Source organism: Tamandua tetradactyla, chromosome 3, assembly GCF_023851605.1.
Source record: "Tamandua tetradactyla isolate mTamTet1 chromosome 3, mTamTet1.pri, whole genome shotgun sequence".
NCBI lineage: Eukaryota > Metazoa > Chordata > Mammalia > Pilosa > Myrmecophagidae > Tamandua > Tamandua tetradactyla.
In genome coordinates, this window is record NC_135329.1 from 164,438,695 (window position 1) to 164,456,129 (window position 17,435).

General features: G+C 34.5%; 1 protein-coding gene and 1 long non-coding RNA gene across 6 annotated transcripts in view; one reads left to right on the forward strand and one right to left on the reverse strand.

Annotated features, from left to right (window-relative positions):
* Positions 1-17,435, forward strand: part of NAB1 (NGFI-A binding protein 1) — a 54,686-nt gene that overhangs the window by 15,582 nt on the left and 21,669 nt on the right. For all 4 annotated transcript variants that reach the window (XM_077154485.1, XM_077154484.1, XM_077154482.1 and 1 more), the window contains 2 exons: positions 6,490-6,623; positions 10,279-10,330. In XM_077154485.1, the coding sequence (XP_077010600.1) occupies positions 6,490-6,623; positions 10,279-10,330 (186 nt within the window). The remainder of the gene's footprint in view (positions 1-6,489; positions 6,624-10,278; positions 10,331-17,435) is intronic.
* The window catches only part of LOC143677890 (uncharacterized), an 84,462-nt gene that overhangs the window by 10,676 nt on the left and 56,351 nt on the right, over positions 1-17,435 (reverse strand). Inside the window, exon 5 of one of the 2 annotated variants that reach the window (XR_013172970.1) lies at positions 6,113-6,230. The exons of the other annotated variant lie outside the window; for it this stretch is intronic. This is a non-coding gene — a long non-coding RNA (uncharacterized LOC143677890). The remainder of the gene's footprint in view (positions 1-6,112; positions 6,231-17,435) is intronic. 2 annotated transcript variants of the gene reach the window in all.

The window sequence follows — 17,435 nt, forward strand, 5'->3', positions numbered from 1 at the left end:
ATTATTTACTCTTAATTTACTATTGGCAGTATTTCTGAGTTTTCTTCATATAAAACCCTTCTGGATGCCATTTTAGTCTTTTAACAGGACTGTGTTTAAGCCAGTAGTGGATAAAAATCAGGAAATTACACCTGAAATTTTTTTCAGTTCTTACAAGTACATAAGATTTTCTTCCTTCTAAGCAGTTTTATACTTGTTTACAAATTTATTATGTATAGTACAGTAAGTAATTATGAAATGAATCATTATTAAACACTTTGTTTTTAGCTAAAGAACCAATGATGGTCTTACAACTTGGCTGGGTAAGACCTAGCCTGGTTTATAGGCATCAGACCATGAAAATTGTATGAGGTACTGAAGCTTAGCACTATACTAGTTGGTGTGGAGCCAGGAGCTAAGGGATAAACCCAGTAGCAGTACTAGAAGTTCAAGCAGCCAAATATCCCATCTGTCCAAGGTGGTTTAACAGACAGTAGGTGGTAATCTAGGCAAACTGTGTGTGTCTATCTTGATATTAATAAATGAATGAGGAAAAATAAGTTATGGGTGAGATAGCAAGGCCATAGAGAATGTAGGAACTTGTAATATTCTGAAGTATAAGTAGGTAGACAACTTGGCATTACCGAATCTTTGTCAGCAGGTAGCAACTCCCAGCCAAAGAACTATGAAAATCGACCATAGGAATGGAAAAGCGTCGGTAGAGTGAATGGGTAGGTTGCAGACAGGGTAACAGTCCTACTGGAACTGGGGTACTAAGCAGGTTATCAGGATAAGAAGCTAGACCCATAGAATAAAGTACTTAGGTCAGTTTCTGTTAGTGTGAGAAGTCAGAACTGAGAGTTTCAGAGCATTCTCAGCTTGTGGAGAGGAGGAAATTATGACCCAGTACGTGACCAGTGTTCTTATGTGCTTGGGGAAACAGTTTCTTCTGCATCTTTGTGAAATGTTTTGCATGTGTCTGCTTTAATAAGCTTATTAACTCTGGTATTCAAACTAGAGTCTTAATCCCTTTTTTTGGGTGGGGGGTGTCTGCTTGATCTATCAGTAGTTGTGTGTTAAAATTTCCCACTGTGATTGTACAGTTGTCTGTTTCTCTTTGTATTATGCAGTAGCCATATATATATATGTATTTAAATAGAGCTGCTGCTTTTATTTTGTTTATTTATTTATTTGTTTGTTTGTTTATTTTTGGTATGGGCAGGCACCGGGATGCGAACCCGGGTCTCCGGCATGGCAGGCAAGAACTCTGCCACTGAGCCACCATTGCCTGACCCCATGCAGTAGCCATATTAATCTTTAATAAATACGTTTTGCTTTCAACCTTTTTGATTTTTATGTTTTAAAAATATCTCTTTGTAAATATCAGTAGCTGGATTTGAACAAAAGAAATCCAGCTTGGTATTCTTTGTCTTTTAACTGGAAGATAGGGTTAATTTACATTTATTATGATGACTAATATTTTGAATTTATTTGCATTTTAAAAAATATTTTCCCCCACCATGTATTTTAGATTTAATCTTTTGGAATAGTGACTTTCTGCCTGAAGTGCATCATTTAGAATTTCCTTAATGAAGACCTGCTGTTAGCAAACTCTCCTTCTCTACCCCACTGGAGAAGTCTTTATTTTTCGTAAATAACATTTGTTCTAAATATATAATTCTAGTTTTCCCTTAGTTCGTTGAAAATATTTCATTGGCTTTTGTCTTTTATTGTTGTGTTTAGAAGCCAGTAGTTATTCTGTTACTTCTTAACTGTTTTTGAAATCTTCTCTTTGCCTCTGCCCCAGTTTCTTTCTCTTCTAAATTCTTTATTTTTCTTGGTCATTTTTACTGTATTCTTCATTCAAATTTTCAAATCTATTTATTTCTTTAATGAAGTCTTTGAGTATTTGTTTCTGCTGGCTTTTACTTAGGATACCCTCTTTCTTTGAATATTTTCTGAATTCTGTCTGTGAGCTCATATTTCTTGAAACTTTTTTCATGGGAGAGTTTTGAGGCCTGGGTAGAATAACCTCTAGGGAAACCTAGAGGTTATTTGCTTTAACTGCTGTCAGGCACCTAGGAACACTCCCACTCCAGGATGCCTTGAAATTAAATTCTTAGCCCATTTAGTGTGAATTAGGGCTGAAGATCCATGTTAAGAGGTCTGATTTGGGGTTATGAAATCTCAAAATTTCATATCTTCCCTTCTCTTGTACTCAGCACCAGGTTCAAGACAGATAATTTTCCTTGCATTCCCTGGTGGGTCAAATGCATTTCTAATTCAGCCTTATATTGCAGGTGTAGTGCTTTGGGGCCAGTTCAACTTTACGAAGGGAGGGGTCTTTGACCTCCTTGCTTTTGGTGGGCCCTGGACTTTGTCTCTTGTTCTCTTCTGACACTCCCTAGCCCCACAAGGCTGTGAAGATTGAAGCTCAGGTTCATTTGGTTCAGCAACTATCTTGGTACTTCTCTGAGTTACTGTCTTTAGTAGTTTTTGCTAGTATAGTCCCTACTCTCTTGCCTGTTCATTGATGCACTTAAGATAATGGTTTTTTCCCTCCTGCCTTAATTCGGCATTTTTGGTTTTCTGTCAGAGGAGCTTGGTATGGTATCTAATCCTCCCTAGTGCTAGAAATCAATGTCCTGATACCTGGTTTGAGCTTCCCTATGAGACATCACTCTTATAGTGTCTTTATACCAACAATACTTAATAAAAACTACAGTCATTTGATTGTTAAAAATCATAATTTTGACAAACTATAAAGAAAGTATTTTGTAGAATCAGTAAACCATTCTTCTGGAGAATAAAGATAACTTCAGTTAGTCCTTTTTTAAGTGGAGTTATAAATGATGGTAAAACTAATCTTAAGAAATATTGTATATGAAAGTCTGAATGGAATTTTGGTATTTTGGGCCATGAAAAGAGGAAGTAGAAGAAATAAACTAGTGAGGGAGAATGTCTTTGTTACTTTAAATTTTTAACAAAGTTAGAATTTTTAAAAAGCCAGTGTGGTACTTCATTCAGCAACTACTAATTTGGAGAATTTGTGTCATTTTTCTTTTTAAATTATATTTTCAGTGATTGATTTGTTAATGATTAGTGTCTTAGGGGTCATGGAAATCCAAAAACACTGACAAGAACACACATTTGTGCTGGGGAGGCTTTATGAATTGGTCTCTTATTACAATTTGGGGGTAAGCTATGTTCTTTCTCCAGTCTCCGTTTTTCTACCAGAAGACTCCCTGAGGACCTGGAGAATTCAGTCTCCTTTTTTTGTATTTTGGAACCTGAATTCAGTAACAAAGAATGCTTTATGGTTGTTTTTCTTGGTTTCTGGTAGGAAGATGAAGAAATAGTAGGACATTGTTTTCAGTTTATGTTGAAAAATTATTTTCTCTTGGTTGTGCAGAAGTTGGTACCTTTGAAATGTTGTCAGTTAAAATACACTACAGATACTCAGAAGTGCTGCATATCTAGATTTACAAGTGTATGAAAGAAAGAGCTAAATGAAAACAACTTGACAAGGCTCTTTAAGATCATTGTAGCCCCTGCCATGCTGAAATAGAAATTAGTTTATTTGGAAATCCTTTTTTAAAGCTTATTTCACTTTTAGCTCCAATAACATTAAACCTTTTAAAAGCACTTAAGTGAGAAATTGATCTATTGATATTTCTTTCAGAGGAAGGGAGAGATCTGAAAATAATTTTTTCCTTCGGTTATACTTTCATATTCACCTATAGGTTTTTTGATAGAAGACCTGGATTTATTATTATAACCTTGATATTGGTAACCAAATTATATGTTTCTGAACAAACCAGTCTAAACCACAGTTGGAGGTCTGGAGAGGAGGGTGTTAGATACTACATCACACTGTCTACATCTATGCCACACTATATACCACAACACATTGTAGATGGATTGAATACTTGTATGGAAAAAATAGAACTATCAGATTAAATTATAGGAGAACATTTATATATTATTAGCGTGGGAAAGGTATTTTTATGCATGCATCCAAGGCAAAAACTGTAAAGCTAATGACAAAACTGTGAGGAGAAAAGTGCTGCATATGATAGTTAATGCTTTTTATGCATAAAGAATTTTTTAAGTCCATAAAAATTTCGAACAGTGCAATAGAAGAAATAGGTAAATGCCATGGGCAAGTTAATTTTAAAATAAATTAAAAACATAAGAAAATGTTGTTTTATAGTCAAATAAATGTAAATTATAACCAGATGCCATTCAAAATATATCAAATTGATAAAGTTTTTAAAATATAAAAACAGTGTTGGTTGAGATTCTTAGCAGTGGGCTCTTATGTGTAAGTGTTGGTAGCAAGATTTGGAGCAACTTTTCTGAAGAGTAGTTTGGTAAAATATATTATCTTCTTTAAAAGGTGTTATTTAACAAGTCTGTTTGTAGGAAATTATTCCAAGGAAATAATTGGATGCATGTACAAAGATACACATTTAAGAATGTTCTTGTAGCTTTGTTTGTATGGTACATGAAAAACTACAGGACATTTAATGTCCAGAAAGAAGTTGCTTTAATGTATTGTTCTTTCCTACAGTGGAATATTGTATAGGTAGTAAAAATGCTATGAAGAATATTTAAATTCATACTGAGTACCTAACCCAAGCCAGATGCTGGTGTATACAAGGAAAGTCCCTGCCTTCAGATATACTGCATGGTAAAAAATATATAATGCATACCTTAGGTTAAAATGATCAGATTATAATTCTGTATACACAGTATGATCCCATTTTTTATATGAACATATATATTGGGTTTACATGTTATGGAAATATGGAAGAATGTATTCTAGTTTGCAAGCTGCCAGAATGCAATATACCAGAAATGGAATGGCTTTTAAAAAGGGGACTTTAATAAGTTACAGGTTTACAGTTCTAAGGCTGAGAAAATGTCCCAATTAAAACAAGTCTATAGAAATGTCCAATTTAAGGCATCCAGGGAAAGATACCTTGGTTAAAGAAGGCCAGTGAAGTTCAGGGTTTCTCAGCTGGAAGGGCACATGGCAAACATGGCAGCACCTGCTGGCATTCTCGTGGCTCTACAAAAGGGACTCTCTCCAAAATGATTCCTCTTTTAAAGAATTCCAGTAAGCAACCCCACCTTCAGTGGGTGGAGACCCACTCCATGGAAATCATCTAATCAAACGTTACCACCCACAATTGGGTGGGCCACATCTCCATGGAAACAATCAGAATGCTCCCACCTAGCAGTATTGAATGAAAATTAAAGGACATGGCTGTTCTGGGGTCTGCCACAGATTCAAACTGGCACAGACTGTATGCTAAAGTATTAATAATCATTATTCTGGATGGAATGATTGATACTGCATTTATTTTCTTTTGTCTCTCTGTATTTCCAAAATTTTGAAATAATTATTATAATTAAGGTGGAATGCCTAGATAGGGAGATAGGGTAAATACCTGATTTATTTTGAAAAGAAAACAAGAACTAACACTAATGAACAACTTTATGTCAGGTGTGTCTTCACATTTACTTCATTTTGCAGCCTTATGTGGTAGTAGTATTACACTGTTTTATCTCTGAGAAAACTCAGGCTCTGAAAAGTTCTTGCTTGCCCTGAGTCACAACTAGTGAGTGATGAAACAGGACTGATCTCAGTTCTGTCTGCCATCAAAACCTGTTTTCTTTTTGTTATCAGTCATATCTGACTATGTTTCTTGCATTTTAAGAAAGTCTGATCTATTTATTGGCAGTTTCTTATGTCTCTTTAAGTTGACAGAATTATGTGACAAAACATATTTTGTCATTTATAAACCAATTATAAGTTTTGAATTTGGGATATCATTTGCTATTTTAAATTTTATTATAAGGTTTGTGATCACCTAACAACCATAAATACCGGCATTGTTTAACAATTGTTGAATCCCGAGAGTAGAATTAGATAAGTCTTGGAGATTTAGTTAACTGTAAGACTTAAATTTTCTGGTAGAATCCTAATTGGCAATTAAGACTATTTTTTACTAACTAATTTGATAAATGTTTTAACTAAAATGGTTTAATTTTTATTCCTTTTTTCAGGATTTTCCTGTCACTTCACAAATTGAAATAAAATATTTGTCAGATCATGTATACTCACTTTATTTAGGAAAATATGGTCACCATTTTATTTGGTCATCATCATGTAAACCAATCCCTTGATTGAGATGCAGAAAAAAATTTTTCTTTTTCTTTTCCATGTTCATAAACTCTTCTACCTAATTAAAAATATATAAATAAATGAAACTAAGACAAGTATTTTGATAAGTTTTGAGTTCTGAGAAATAGTAGATGACTTGATTTTGTTCTGAAATTTGTTATTAGGAGTAATTGTGAATAAAGGTCATCCTGATTTTTATAATTTATGATTTTATTATATAATTATATGACATTTCAATATTCGTTAAGTGAAACATTTTACATATTGATGAAATAAAACTGTTTATAATTTTTTAAAACTTTATTATGGATATCCAGCTCACTGTTAATGAAGCAGCTGCCCAGCTCTGTGTGAAGGATAATGCTCTGCTGACAAGAAGAGATGAACTTTTTGCCCTGGCCAGGCAGATATCTCGAGAAGTCACCTATAAATATACTTACAGAACTACTAAGTAAGTGCTTAACTAACTGGAAATACTTCTGCATTGCATAATAGTAGAGTTTGAAACACCTTCCATTGATAGTTTATAAGCATTTCAGGAAAAGTAGATGTGTGCTTATAGTTCCAGATTATAATATTAAAAAGTACCATTGACTTTTCAAAACATTATTGCTAGAATGATTTTTGTTGTTTGGTTTAATTCCCTTCACTTTTGAGATAGACAGCTCCCTAACACTATAGCATCATTCCAGTAGTGGTCTTACACATTTATAGGATATAAGCATTTTAGAAAAAGTAGAAATGTACTTATAGTTCTCAATTATAGTATTAAACAGTACAGTGACTTTTCAAAACGCTGTTGCTAAAATGATTTTAGTTGTTTGGTTTAATTCCCTCTTCTTTTGAAAGACAGCTCCCTAACACTATAGCATCATTCTGGTAGTGGTTTTACACATTCTTACTCACACAGGTTTTGGTTTTGAGTGTGACGATGGAATTTAGTCACTCAGCACTTACGGATTTACTTGTATATACACTAACTACATGAACTTATTGAACTCTCTGAGAAAGCACATTGGTTCCTTTTGCAAGTCTTTTTCTTTTTTTAATATTTTTGTTGACAAATCTCACACAGTACAGTCCATACATGGCATACAATTAGTGGCTCACAATATCATCTCATACTTGTGTATTCATTACCGTGATCATTTTTAGAACATTTTTGTCACTCCAGAAAAAGAAATTAAAAAGAAAAAACACATACATCCCATACCCCTCACTCCTCTCTCTCACTGACCACTAGTATTTCAATCTACCCAATTTATTTTACCCCATATCCCCCCTTATTATTTATTTATTTATATCCGTATCGTTTTACTCATCTGTCCATACCTTGGATAAAAGGAGCATCAGATGCAAGGTTTTCATAATCACGTGGTCACATTCTAAACATTATATTGTTATACAATTGTCTCCCAAGAATCAAGGCTACTAGAACACAGCTCAACAGTTTCAGGTACTTTCCTCCAGCCATTCCAATACACCGTAAACTAAAGTGATATCTATATAATGCTACACCAATAGACCATAAACTAAAAAGGGGTATCAGTATAATGTGTAAGAATAACCTCTAGGATAACCTCTCGACTCTGTTTGAAATCTCTCAGCCACTGAAACTTTATTTTGTCTCATTTCTCTCTTCCCCTTTTAGTCAAGAAGGATTTCTCAATCCCTTGATGCTGGGTCCCGGCTCATTTTGGGAGTTCTGTCCACATTGCCAGGGATATTTACAGCCCTGGGAGTCATGTCCCACATAGCAGGGAGGGCAATGAGTTCACCTGCTGTGTTGGCTTAGAGATATAAGTCACATCTGAGCAACAAAAGAGGTTCTCTGGAGGTGACTCTTAGGCCTAATTTCAATGAGCCTTATCCTATCCTTTGCAGGAATAAGTTTCATAGGGACAAACCCCAAGATTGAGGGCTCAGCCTATTGATTTGGTTGCCCCCACTGCTTGCTAAAATATCAGAAATTCTCCAAATGGGGAAGTTGAATATTTCCTCCTTTCTCCTCAGTCCCCCAAGGGGACATTTGCAAAGCACTTATCTAGTAGTATTAACTGGATTGTGAAAAGACTCCACTGACCAGTATTTAGGGGAAAGTTGAAAGGTACTTTTATTACAAGCAAGTGGAATATGGAACATGAGTTTGTAATAAAAAAAAAATCTCAAATTAAAAATAATGGTGGTTTTAGAGTTTAATGTAAACATACGTATTATCCTCACTTGAACCCTAAACACCGTCTACAAGTATAGGGCCATTTTGATTCTGTTCCTCTGGTTCCATTTGAACCCTGTTTTCCACCATTCTTTGTGTGTGCTACCACTTCTCGAAGTAGATGCAGAAGACCACTTGCATTAGAGTAATCCTGGATGCTTATTGAAAATGAAAATTTAAATCCTGAGCGTCTTTCACAACCCTAGTAAATTTCAGTATCTGGGAATGATATCTTGGAATCTGAGTTTTCACAAGCATGCCAGTTGATTCTTGTGTATACTCAAGTTTGGAGACCACTGCTCTCTCTAGGAGATTCTTTCCTGTCCTCACCATTATTTCCCCTAATTCCTAGAAACTTCATTTTCTGTCATACCTTGAATGCCTGTGTAATTAAGAACTGAAAATATGTAAGTCAGATTACATAGAGTAAATGAACAAGATAAGAAATGCAGCAACGTTATAGGATAATTTACAAGATGGGGTTTTGGGGTTTTATTTTGTTTTGTTTTTGGAGTTGGTTAATCATGATCTAATTGAATGATTTTTTTCATTTTCCTCCATTATATAAAAAAAAATTCTGAGTACTTTATTGAAATAATATTCTTTAATAGAAGTATTAAATTTAAATAATTTAAGAACTCACATAGTTCACAAGGCTTATAATGAAACATAGCATTCCCCTACTTCAGCCCCTTCCATTTGAATACCGCACCTCACAGGCAATAACTTTCAAAGATTTTTAGTTGTTTCTTCTAGTATTTAACTTTAGATTCATTTTTAATTTTTTTTAACTAAGTATATTTGAATACATAATACTTTTGCTTAATTTAGAAGCCAAAGCTATGTGAATAAGTGTAATAGAAAGAATTTGTACTCTTATTCCTGTCCTTTACTTGGTCTCTTCCTTTGATATACAGAGGTTAGTTTCTTCTAGTATTTGTTTATGCATATGCAGACAAATATAAGTATATTTTCTCATTTTCACCTCTTTTTTAAACAAAAGGTAGCATATATCCATACTGTGTTACATTTTGCTTTTATTTTACTTACAGTATCTTGGAGATCTTTCTGGATTAGTACATAAAAATTGCCCTCATTCTTTATTGTTGCATAGTACTGTATTGTGTGACTGTGATTTAACCAGCCCCCTACTGATTGATCAGTACTTGAGTTTATTTTTTTGTCTTTTGTCATTAAAAATAGTACCACAGTAAATAACCTGTACATATCATTTTTGGTTGATACCGAGATATACTTTTTTTCCCCACATCTCTGAAGTTAGGGTACATCTTTTACAACTGATGCTTGTCATCGTTTAATTGTCAGTGATGTTTCATAGTGGTACATGAATATTGTTTCTTATAATAAGTGAAGTATGCCACTTTATATATGTGTGGGTATCACTGTGGGATTAATTCCCAGCTAAGGAATTGCTAGGTTAAGGGTAAATGAACCTGTAATGTTGGTAGACAGACAAAATACATCTTTAAAAAAGCTCATGTAGCCTTAAACATTCAGGAAAAATGATCATTTTTGTCATTTGATCATAAATTCTTCCTATTGAACCATAAAAGGATCTCATAGAATGCAGCCCTCCTTGTTTTTTATTCTTTTTCATTATGTGATAATCATTAAATGTGTACTGAGTACTTTGTGGAGAATTCTTAGGTAGTGGCCTTTCAAAACGTATAATTATATCTGCATTCTCCCATGTTAATATGGCTCTTTTTCATTTTATTGTTCATTATGAATATATCATATTTCTGTTGTCAGAGTTACATGTTTTAGTGCTAGGTTAAAGATTGGGATGTCTTCAGAATAAAGTTTGTTACTTTTTCAAGTTGTTCTCTTCCTGCCCATCCCTGCCTTCCCCACCCCTCCCCTTCCCCAGGTCAAAATGTGGAGAAAGAGATGAATTATCCCCGAAGAGAATTAAAGTAGAGGTATGATTATGTATTATATTTCTTATGCTAATAATGATTGTTTCTATTTTAAGATAATTAAAAATAGCATAAAATCTTAATTCAGACTAGTGAAAAATGTGAATTGTAGAATCTTATAAGCCAGTGTAGAATTTTGTTACTTTGAGGTACCTTTAGTAGTTAATTTGAACTAGGACAATAAGTTCTTATAAGGAAACAATAATGACTAGCTTAATGTCCAAGTAATATATCAAAGGTTGATTTGTAAAGAGTTGTTTTTTACTTAAAAAGCTACTAGTTAAATTATTCTTTTTAAAATCATTTAAATTATTAGTCATCTTTTCAAAAGTGTTTAGAGGAACTAAGTTTTAGTTATCTTATGTTAACTGTCTTGAGGGAGATAACAATTTAGTGGCTGCAAATTTTGGAAACTTGATGTAACTAAAGCCCATTTTAGAGGATCATGGTTGAAACTGCCTTTCTGATTTTAGACCTGCAGGTGTTAAGGTGGGAGTTGAGAAAGGAAAATATGCTTTTCTTACTCTAAGAACAATAGAATGGTTTCAGAACTATTTCTTACTTTGTATTGAATATATTTTTAAAGACCAGTCTACAGCAGAGTAGAAATTTGAAGTCAAGGGTCTCCTCGTTCCTTTCTTTTCTTCTTGGAAATGAGGTGGGATTTGGTGCTTTTTCACCCATTCCATTATTTAGTCTCGAGTTAAAGTAAATAAGTTATGTTTAACTACCCTAAATTTCCATCATCAAATTATACTTACTAAACTTAAGGATAAAAACAGAAATCCTTTTCTAGCTTAAATTCTTCCAATGGCTTTCTACTGTACCTGGCATAAAATCTAAACTTTTAACTTAGCTAGTACCCTACATGATCTGACTCCAGCTTATAAATCTAACTTCATCTTCTACCACCCTTCCTGTTCTTACTGCATTGTTATGCAGTGACCAAAATCCTGGAACATGCCTAACTCATTTGTACCTCAGCACTCACTTTGTTTCTTTCATATAGAATTACCTTTCTCTAGAATTTCGCATGGTTTCAAGTCACCACTGAGTTGTTTTCTTTGACGTCCTAGCTCCTTTTCTAAAGAGTCACCGTCACCCCAAAATCATAGTCAAGCACACTTTCCTTGTTCGTTTTGGTTTTTTTCATAGCAGTATCGCTATTGAAACTATTATATATTTGCATCTACTATCTTTCTGCCTCATTGGATGGGAATGGAGTTCTTATCTGTATATAACTTTATACTTGGAGCTTTTTCTTTTTTGTACTTTTAAAAAAAATTAAAATTTTTATTTTGAAAATACTTTCAAACTTACAGCAGTTACAAAAATGTTACAGGTCCCATAAAGAAAACATCAACATATCCCTATCCCCTCTGATACCCAGATCCACCAGTTGTAACATTTTGTCACATTTGCCATATTGTTCTGTCTGTCTGTCCATCAGTCTGTTTGTCTATCCATTCATCTGTCTGACCATCTGTCTACCAAACCATTTTCTGAACACTTGAATGTAGGTTATATACATCGTCCTCCTTGAACACATAATACTGCTGTGTACATTTCCTAAGGACAAAGATGCTTACTTATATATCCATGTTACGGGTGGTTATCAAGTTCAAGAAATGTAACATTGATATAAAGCTTACAGTCTATATTTCAGTTTTTTCATATGTCCCAATTATGTCTTTTTGAGTCTTCTTCCTTGTTAGCTTCTGTCCAAGATCATAGGATCACATATTGCGTTCTGTTGTCATTGTCTCTTTAGTTGCTCTTTCTTTTTTATTGTATTGAAACATGTATACAACATAAACTTTCCCATCTCAACCACTCCCAATTATACCATTTAATGGGATTAATCACATTCGCTGTGTTGTGGAAACCTCACCACTTTCTTTTACCAAAACTTTTCCTTCTTCTTCTTCCCAGTCAGAAATCCTATGCCCATTTTGCATTACTTGCTGAATGAATCTGTCTCATTCAGCAGATATACATAGAGGTCATTAAAAGAAAGAAGGCAGCATATACTCCAATTTCTGTCATATTCAGCTTGCATTTTCTCTGATATTTTCTTTGTAGTTACCATGGTGCTTAAATTTAAATCCTGAATCTGTAACAATCTTGTTTGCTTTCATACCAGTTTTACTGCAGAAGTGTAAACAAACTGTTTTTATAGCCCGCTGTTCCCCTCTTTAGGTAGTTCTTGTCACAAATTACATGTTTTTATATTATGGATCCTAAACCACCAGTTCTCATCACATTACATATTTGCCATTCAGATATTGTAGGAAATAAAAAAAGTGGAGTTGCAACCAAAAATATAATATTTACCCATGTTGTTACCTTTACCCAGTATTTATTTCCTCATGCAGCTTCCCTCTATTAACTACTGTCCTTTTCTTTCAACCTGCAAAATGCTTATTTGCATCTCTTCGTCTACTGGTGACGAAGTCCCTCAGCTTTTGTTTATCTGGGACTGTGTAATCTCTCCTTCATTTTTTTTTTAAACTTTTTTTTTTATTGTATAATATAACATATATACAAAGCAAAGAAAGATAAAAACAATAGTTTTCAAAGAACTCTTCAACAGATAATTACAAGACAGATCCCAGAGTTTGTCATGGGATACCATACCATTATCCTTTCTCCATTTGTGAAAGACAGCTTTGCCAGATATAGAATTCTTCGTTGTGGCAGTATTTTGCATTTAGCACTTTAAGTAAGTCATCCCATTGCCTTCTTGCTTCCATTGTTTCTGATGATAAATTGGCACTTAATTTATTGAGGTTCCCTTATGACATGTTGGTTCTTTCTTGTGGCTTTCACATTTCTCTGTCTTTGGCATTTGGTAGTTTGACTGTGATATGCCATAGTGTGAGTCTATTTGTGTTAATCCTATTTAGAGTTCATTGAGCATCTTGTATGTTTATATTCATGTCTTGTTAAACTTGATAAGTTTTCAGCCATTGTTTTTTGGAATGTTCTCTCTGCCCCTTTTGCACTCTTCTCCTTCTAGATCCTCTACAATGTGACTGTTGGTGTGCTTAATGGTGTCCCACAGGTTTCTCAGGATCTGTTCACTTTTCTTCATTTTAGTCCTTCTGCCTCTCGGACTGGATGATTCAATAGTGTGATATTCAAGTTCTGTGATCGTTTCTTCTGCCAGCTCCAATCTGCTATTGAACCCCTCTAGGGAATTTTTAATTTCTTTTCTATTGTCTCTATTTGGGTCCTTTTCATAATTTCCATTTCCCTATTGATATTCTCTTTGTGTTCATCTGTTGTTTTTATCATTTCTTCTAGTTTATTATTCCTGTTTTCCTTTAGCACCTTGATCATATTTAGGACTTTTTTAAGAAGTCATTTGTTTAATTTGTCTGAGTTCTGGTCTTCCTCATTGGTGGTTTCAATGCTTTAATCATCTTCATTGCCTGGCCCATCATTTCCTGTTTCTTTGTATATTTTTTGCCTTATGTTAACCTTGGGCATTTTGATATTTTTATGTGTTATTGCTGGTATTTAGATTCTGGGGATGTCAATTTCTTAAGTTTATATCCAGCTAGTGTGAAGACAGAGCTTTTTCTGAATGCCAGGAGCTAACAACAACAACACAAGAACTAGGTAATAAAGAAAGCATATTTTCCGTGTCTTTCAGATTGACCTCTGTGAGTGTTCTCCTTCAGAACTTGCCTATATAATGAATTTAGAGAATAGCTCCAGATCAAAACATAGGGATCTCCCTGGTTCTTTCTGTTCATACATCTTGACTTGGGCATATGCTTATGGCCCTACATGGTTCCAAATGTCCTTTCCTCCCTAGGAAACAGTTTCGCTTGGTCCTAGGCACTGGACTACATATCCTACAGTCAGCAATCTCTTGGTCCAGGTCTACTTGACTGTTCTCCCAGAGCATTCTGTAGAAGAGCTCTGTGAGCTGCCTTCTATATACAGAAAAAGTTCTAGAATGGAAAGTTCCTTAGGCCACCACCAGACAGACTGGCAGAAATACATGCTCCCAGTATGCACAGCGTTACTCTGCTCCTTCTGGAACCAGAACCAAGTAAGTATCTGCACTGAGAGTGTGGGCCACCTCCATACTGAGCCAGCAACGGGTGAGGAAGGGGTCAGTCAAGGTACTAGGAGATTCTATTGCTTCTGGTTACCTTTTTCTTGATTTGGTGCCTGCCCTGTTACTGCAGTCCTTTAAATATTTTTTGGAGCTTTCAGAAAAATGTTTCTACCAGTTCTTGCTGGTTGTTCAAAGCCTCCATGAAGGAATGGGGACCTGAAGCACCTTCATCAGAGACAGTGCCTTGCACTTTTAAAGGCACTTAATAAAATCTTTTGGATGAAATAACAAATGGCTATAGATAAACATCTTTGACTACTAAAAATTCAGTCTAAAGCAGTGGTTCTCAAGGAAGAGAAATATTTTGTCCAAAAAGGACCCCCTTTTTTAAAAAAGTGTGCTTGTATTTGTAATGTTGGGCCTTACAGTTATTTTGATATTTAAGATAGATTAGTCTCAGATATCGTTTAAAAAATTTGTTGTTATCTAAAAGGCCACACTGAAAGATATTCAGTGTAATGAGGTAGTTTTATCCGAGTACACCTCAAGATAGTGGGTAAGAGAGGGTCCCTGTAGATTTAGTTGTTCGTGACTGCTGCTGAAAAGAAAAATGGATATACATAAAAGCCATTAAGAAGTCATGTGCTGTTGGAGGACTTCAAAGAAAGAAGGTTCAAACTGACCCAGTGGTCAGGAAAAGTAGTTAGGTGCTGGGCTTGTCTTTTTCATGGCTAGCTCTTGTTGTAATCACACTTCAGGCTGCTTTCACATTTAAACCCCACTTTTCCTTTTTGTTTAGGTCTAGAGATGAGTATTGAACATTGGAAGTTGTGATCATATTTCATGGTCTGTTTGAGCTGCATTTTTTTTCTGGTTGGCCTATTTTGCTAAAGCTTTCTGCCTTTCTCAGGGCTTCTAAAATTTAGGCAAATTGTTTCTTGTATCCGGTAGTGTGTTGAGTTTCTTTTTAGTAGCCCAAAGTGTTGGATTATAGCATTAAATGTGATTCTTCTGTTCCTTTATGTATATTGTGCTGCTAGAGATAATTGAATGATAGTTCTATATGGTTAGTTTGTTGGTTTACTAGAATTCAGAAAGCCATTTGAACAGTTCTGGATTCAGAGATGATCTGTGTTTCTATTTCCTATGAATTACAATTCTAACCCTTTCTAAATAAGATGGGTAAGTAATAAGCCTCAGGCTTCTTATACATGTATGGATGGATGCTAACTCTTGAATTTCCTTCCCAGAAATAAAGATTTTAGCTTTGAACTAGTGGTTTGCTTTCTTTCATCGACTTGTTTTTAGTCAAAAAGCTTGATTTTTGCTTAGTTTTTTTTCAAAGTACTTGTGTGTTGCACATCATCAATATCTCTTCAGGTGTGTGTATGTGCTCTGTGTGTGTATACCTGCACATGTATATAGTGTTATCCTTTGCAAAATTTTCAGTATTGGGCAGATATTGTTGTCCAAATTCTACAGCAATGTGCTCTAAGTCAAATTTGAAACACTGGAACTGTTCATTTGGTCTAGAAGCTGATACTGATAGTATTGGCTATAAAAGGTTACTACTCCCTTAGGAAGACCTTTCACCAGTATAATAGTAGTAGAAGTATTAATTCAGCAGTTATTTGTTAAATATTATCTGTGATAAGATTTTGTAATAAGCATGATATGGAATCCAAAACATAGATGTCATTATCCCTGCTCTCAAGGATCTCTTGGTTGATTAACAGTTAAATATTGTTAAGTACTAGTACTTTCATTCTACTTTAATAGTAGTTACTAAAGAGGAATTAGTAAATTTTAGGGCTTTGTTTGCATCTACTTCCTGTGTAGCTACAAAGGGGGGGAGGAATTTCTAACTTGAGAAGATTAGGGGAGTCTCCACTGTGGAGGTATTATTGAGCTGGGTTTTGAAAGGGATAGGATTTCAGAAGGTGGGAATGTGAAGTGGGAGGTGACTTTATAAAGATAGATTAGCATGGACAAAGGCACAGAGATAAGAAAACACTAAACAGATGTATTTAGAGAATAGTAAATGACTAGTTTGTCCAGAATAGATGACTGACACAAAGGACCTCATAAATAAAACCAGAAAGATTTTAGAATTCTTTAAACATACTTTTTATCCTGTTTTGTTTGAATATTATTTTTCAACTCTCAGGTTCTTAATTCTTTATTCAAAGAAAGTAATATAAAAGTAAGCTTAAGCTTAACCCATTGTAAAGTATTATAGATTCTTTACTACTAGACTAAATTATTAATAATACAATTTTTCTCTTTTCATCTTTATTTTTCCAAAATCCCTGATAACCTCCAGTACGCATACATGCCAAGTTGCTTTTTTCCATCTTAAAAAGATAATTTTACAACAAAAAAAGTTACTGTCCCATAGATAAAATAGAAATGATGTCAAAATAATCAGATATGTAGGGGAAAGAGAAACATTTTCTTGGATGCCATTATCAGTGCGTTAAGATGCATTGATAAAACTAGTGCTTTGTTCAATCTCAAGAAGATGCTTTCTTTTTGCTAAATACCTTCTATTCCTGGTCACTAAGTAAGGATTGCCAGAATGAAGTTGTTTTTTTATTTGTTTGTGCATGGGCAGGCTCCAGGAATCAAATCTGGTTCTCCGGCATGGCAGGCAAAAATTCTGCCACTGTTGCACTGCCCCAGAATGAAGTTTTAAAATATTTGTTGGATTTTTCTTGCTGGAAAGTTCTAATAATTTAGTAGATTATCCCCCCCCTTAACAATAATTAGCTATTTATTTGTTGTTGTTTTTTTAATATCAGTGTACGAGTTGTATAAAAGTTTTCAGGCTAGTGTGTTGTCATTAAATACTGCTCCTCCTTACAGGGCATAATAGATGGTTAAAATCAGAGATTTTGGGCTTTATTTCTTTAATTCCTAGAATATATGAGATAGACACAGAAATATGATAGTCTCCTAACTTGACAGGTCTTAGGGGAGCCTACCATTTGGAATGAAGCCTTGGGCTAACACTTCATCAACCCTGTATGTTAGCAG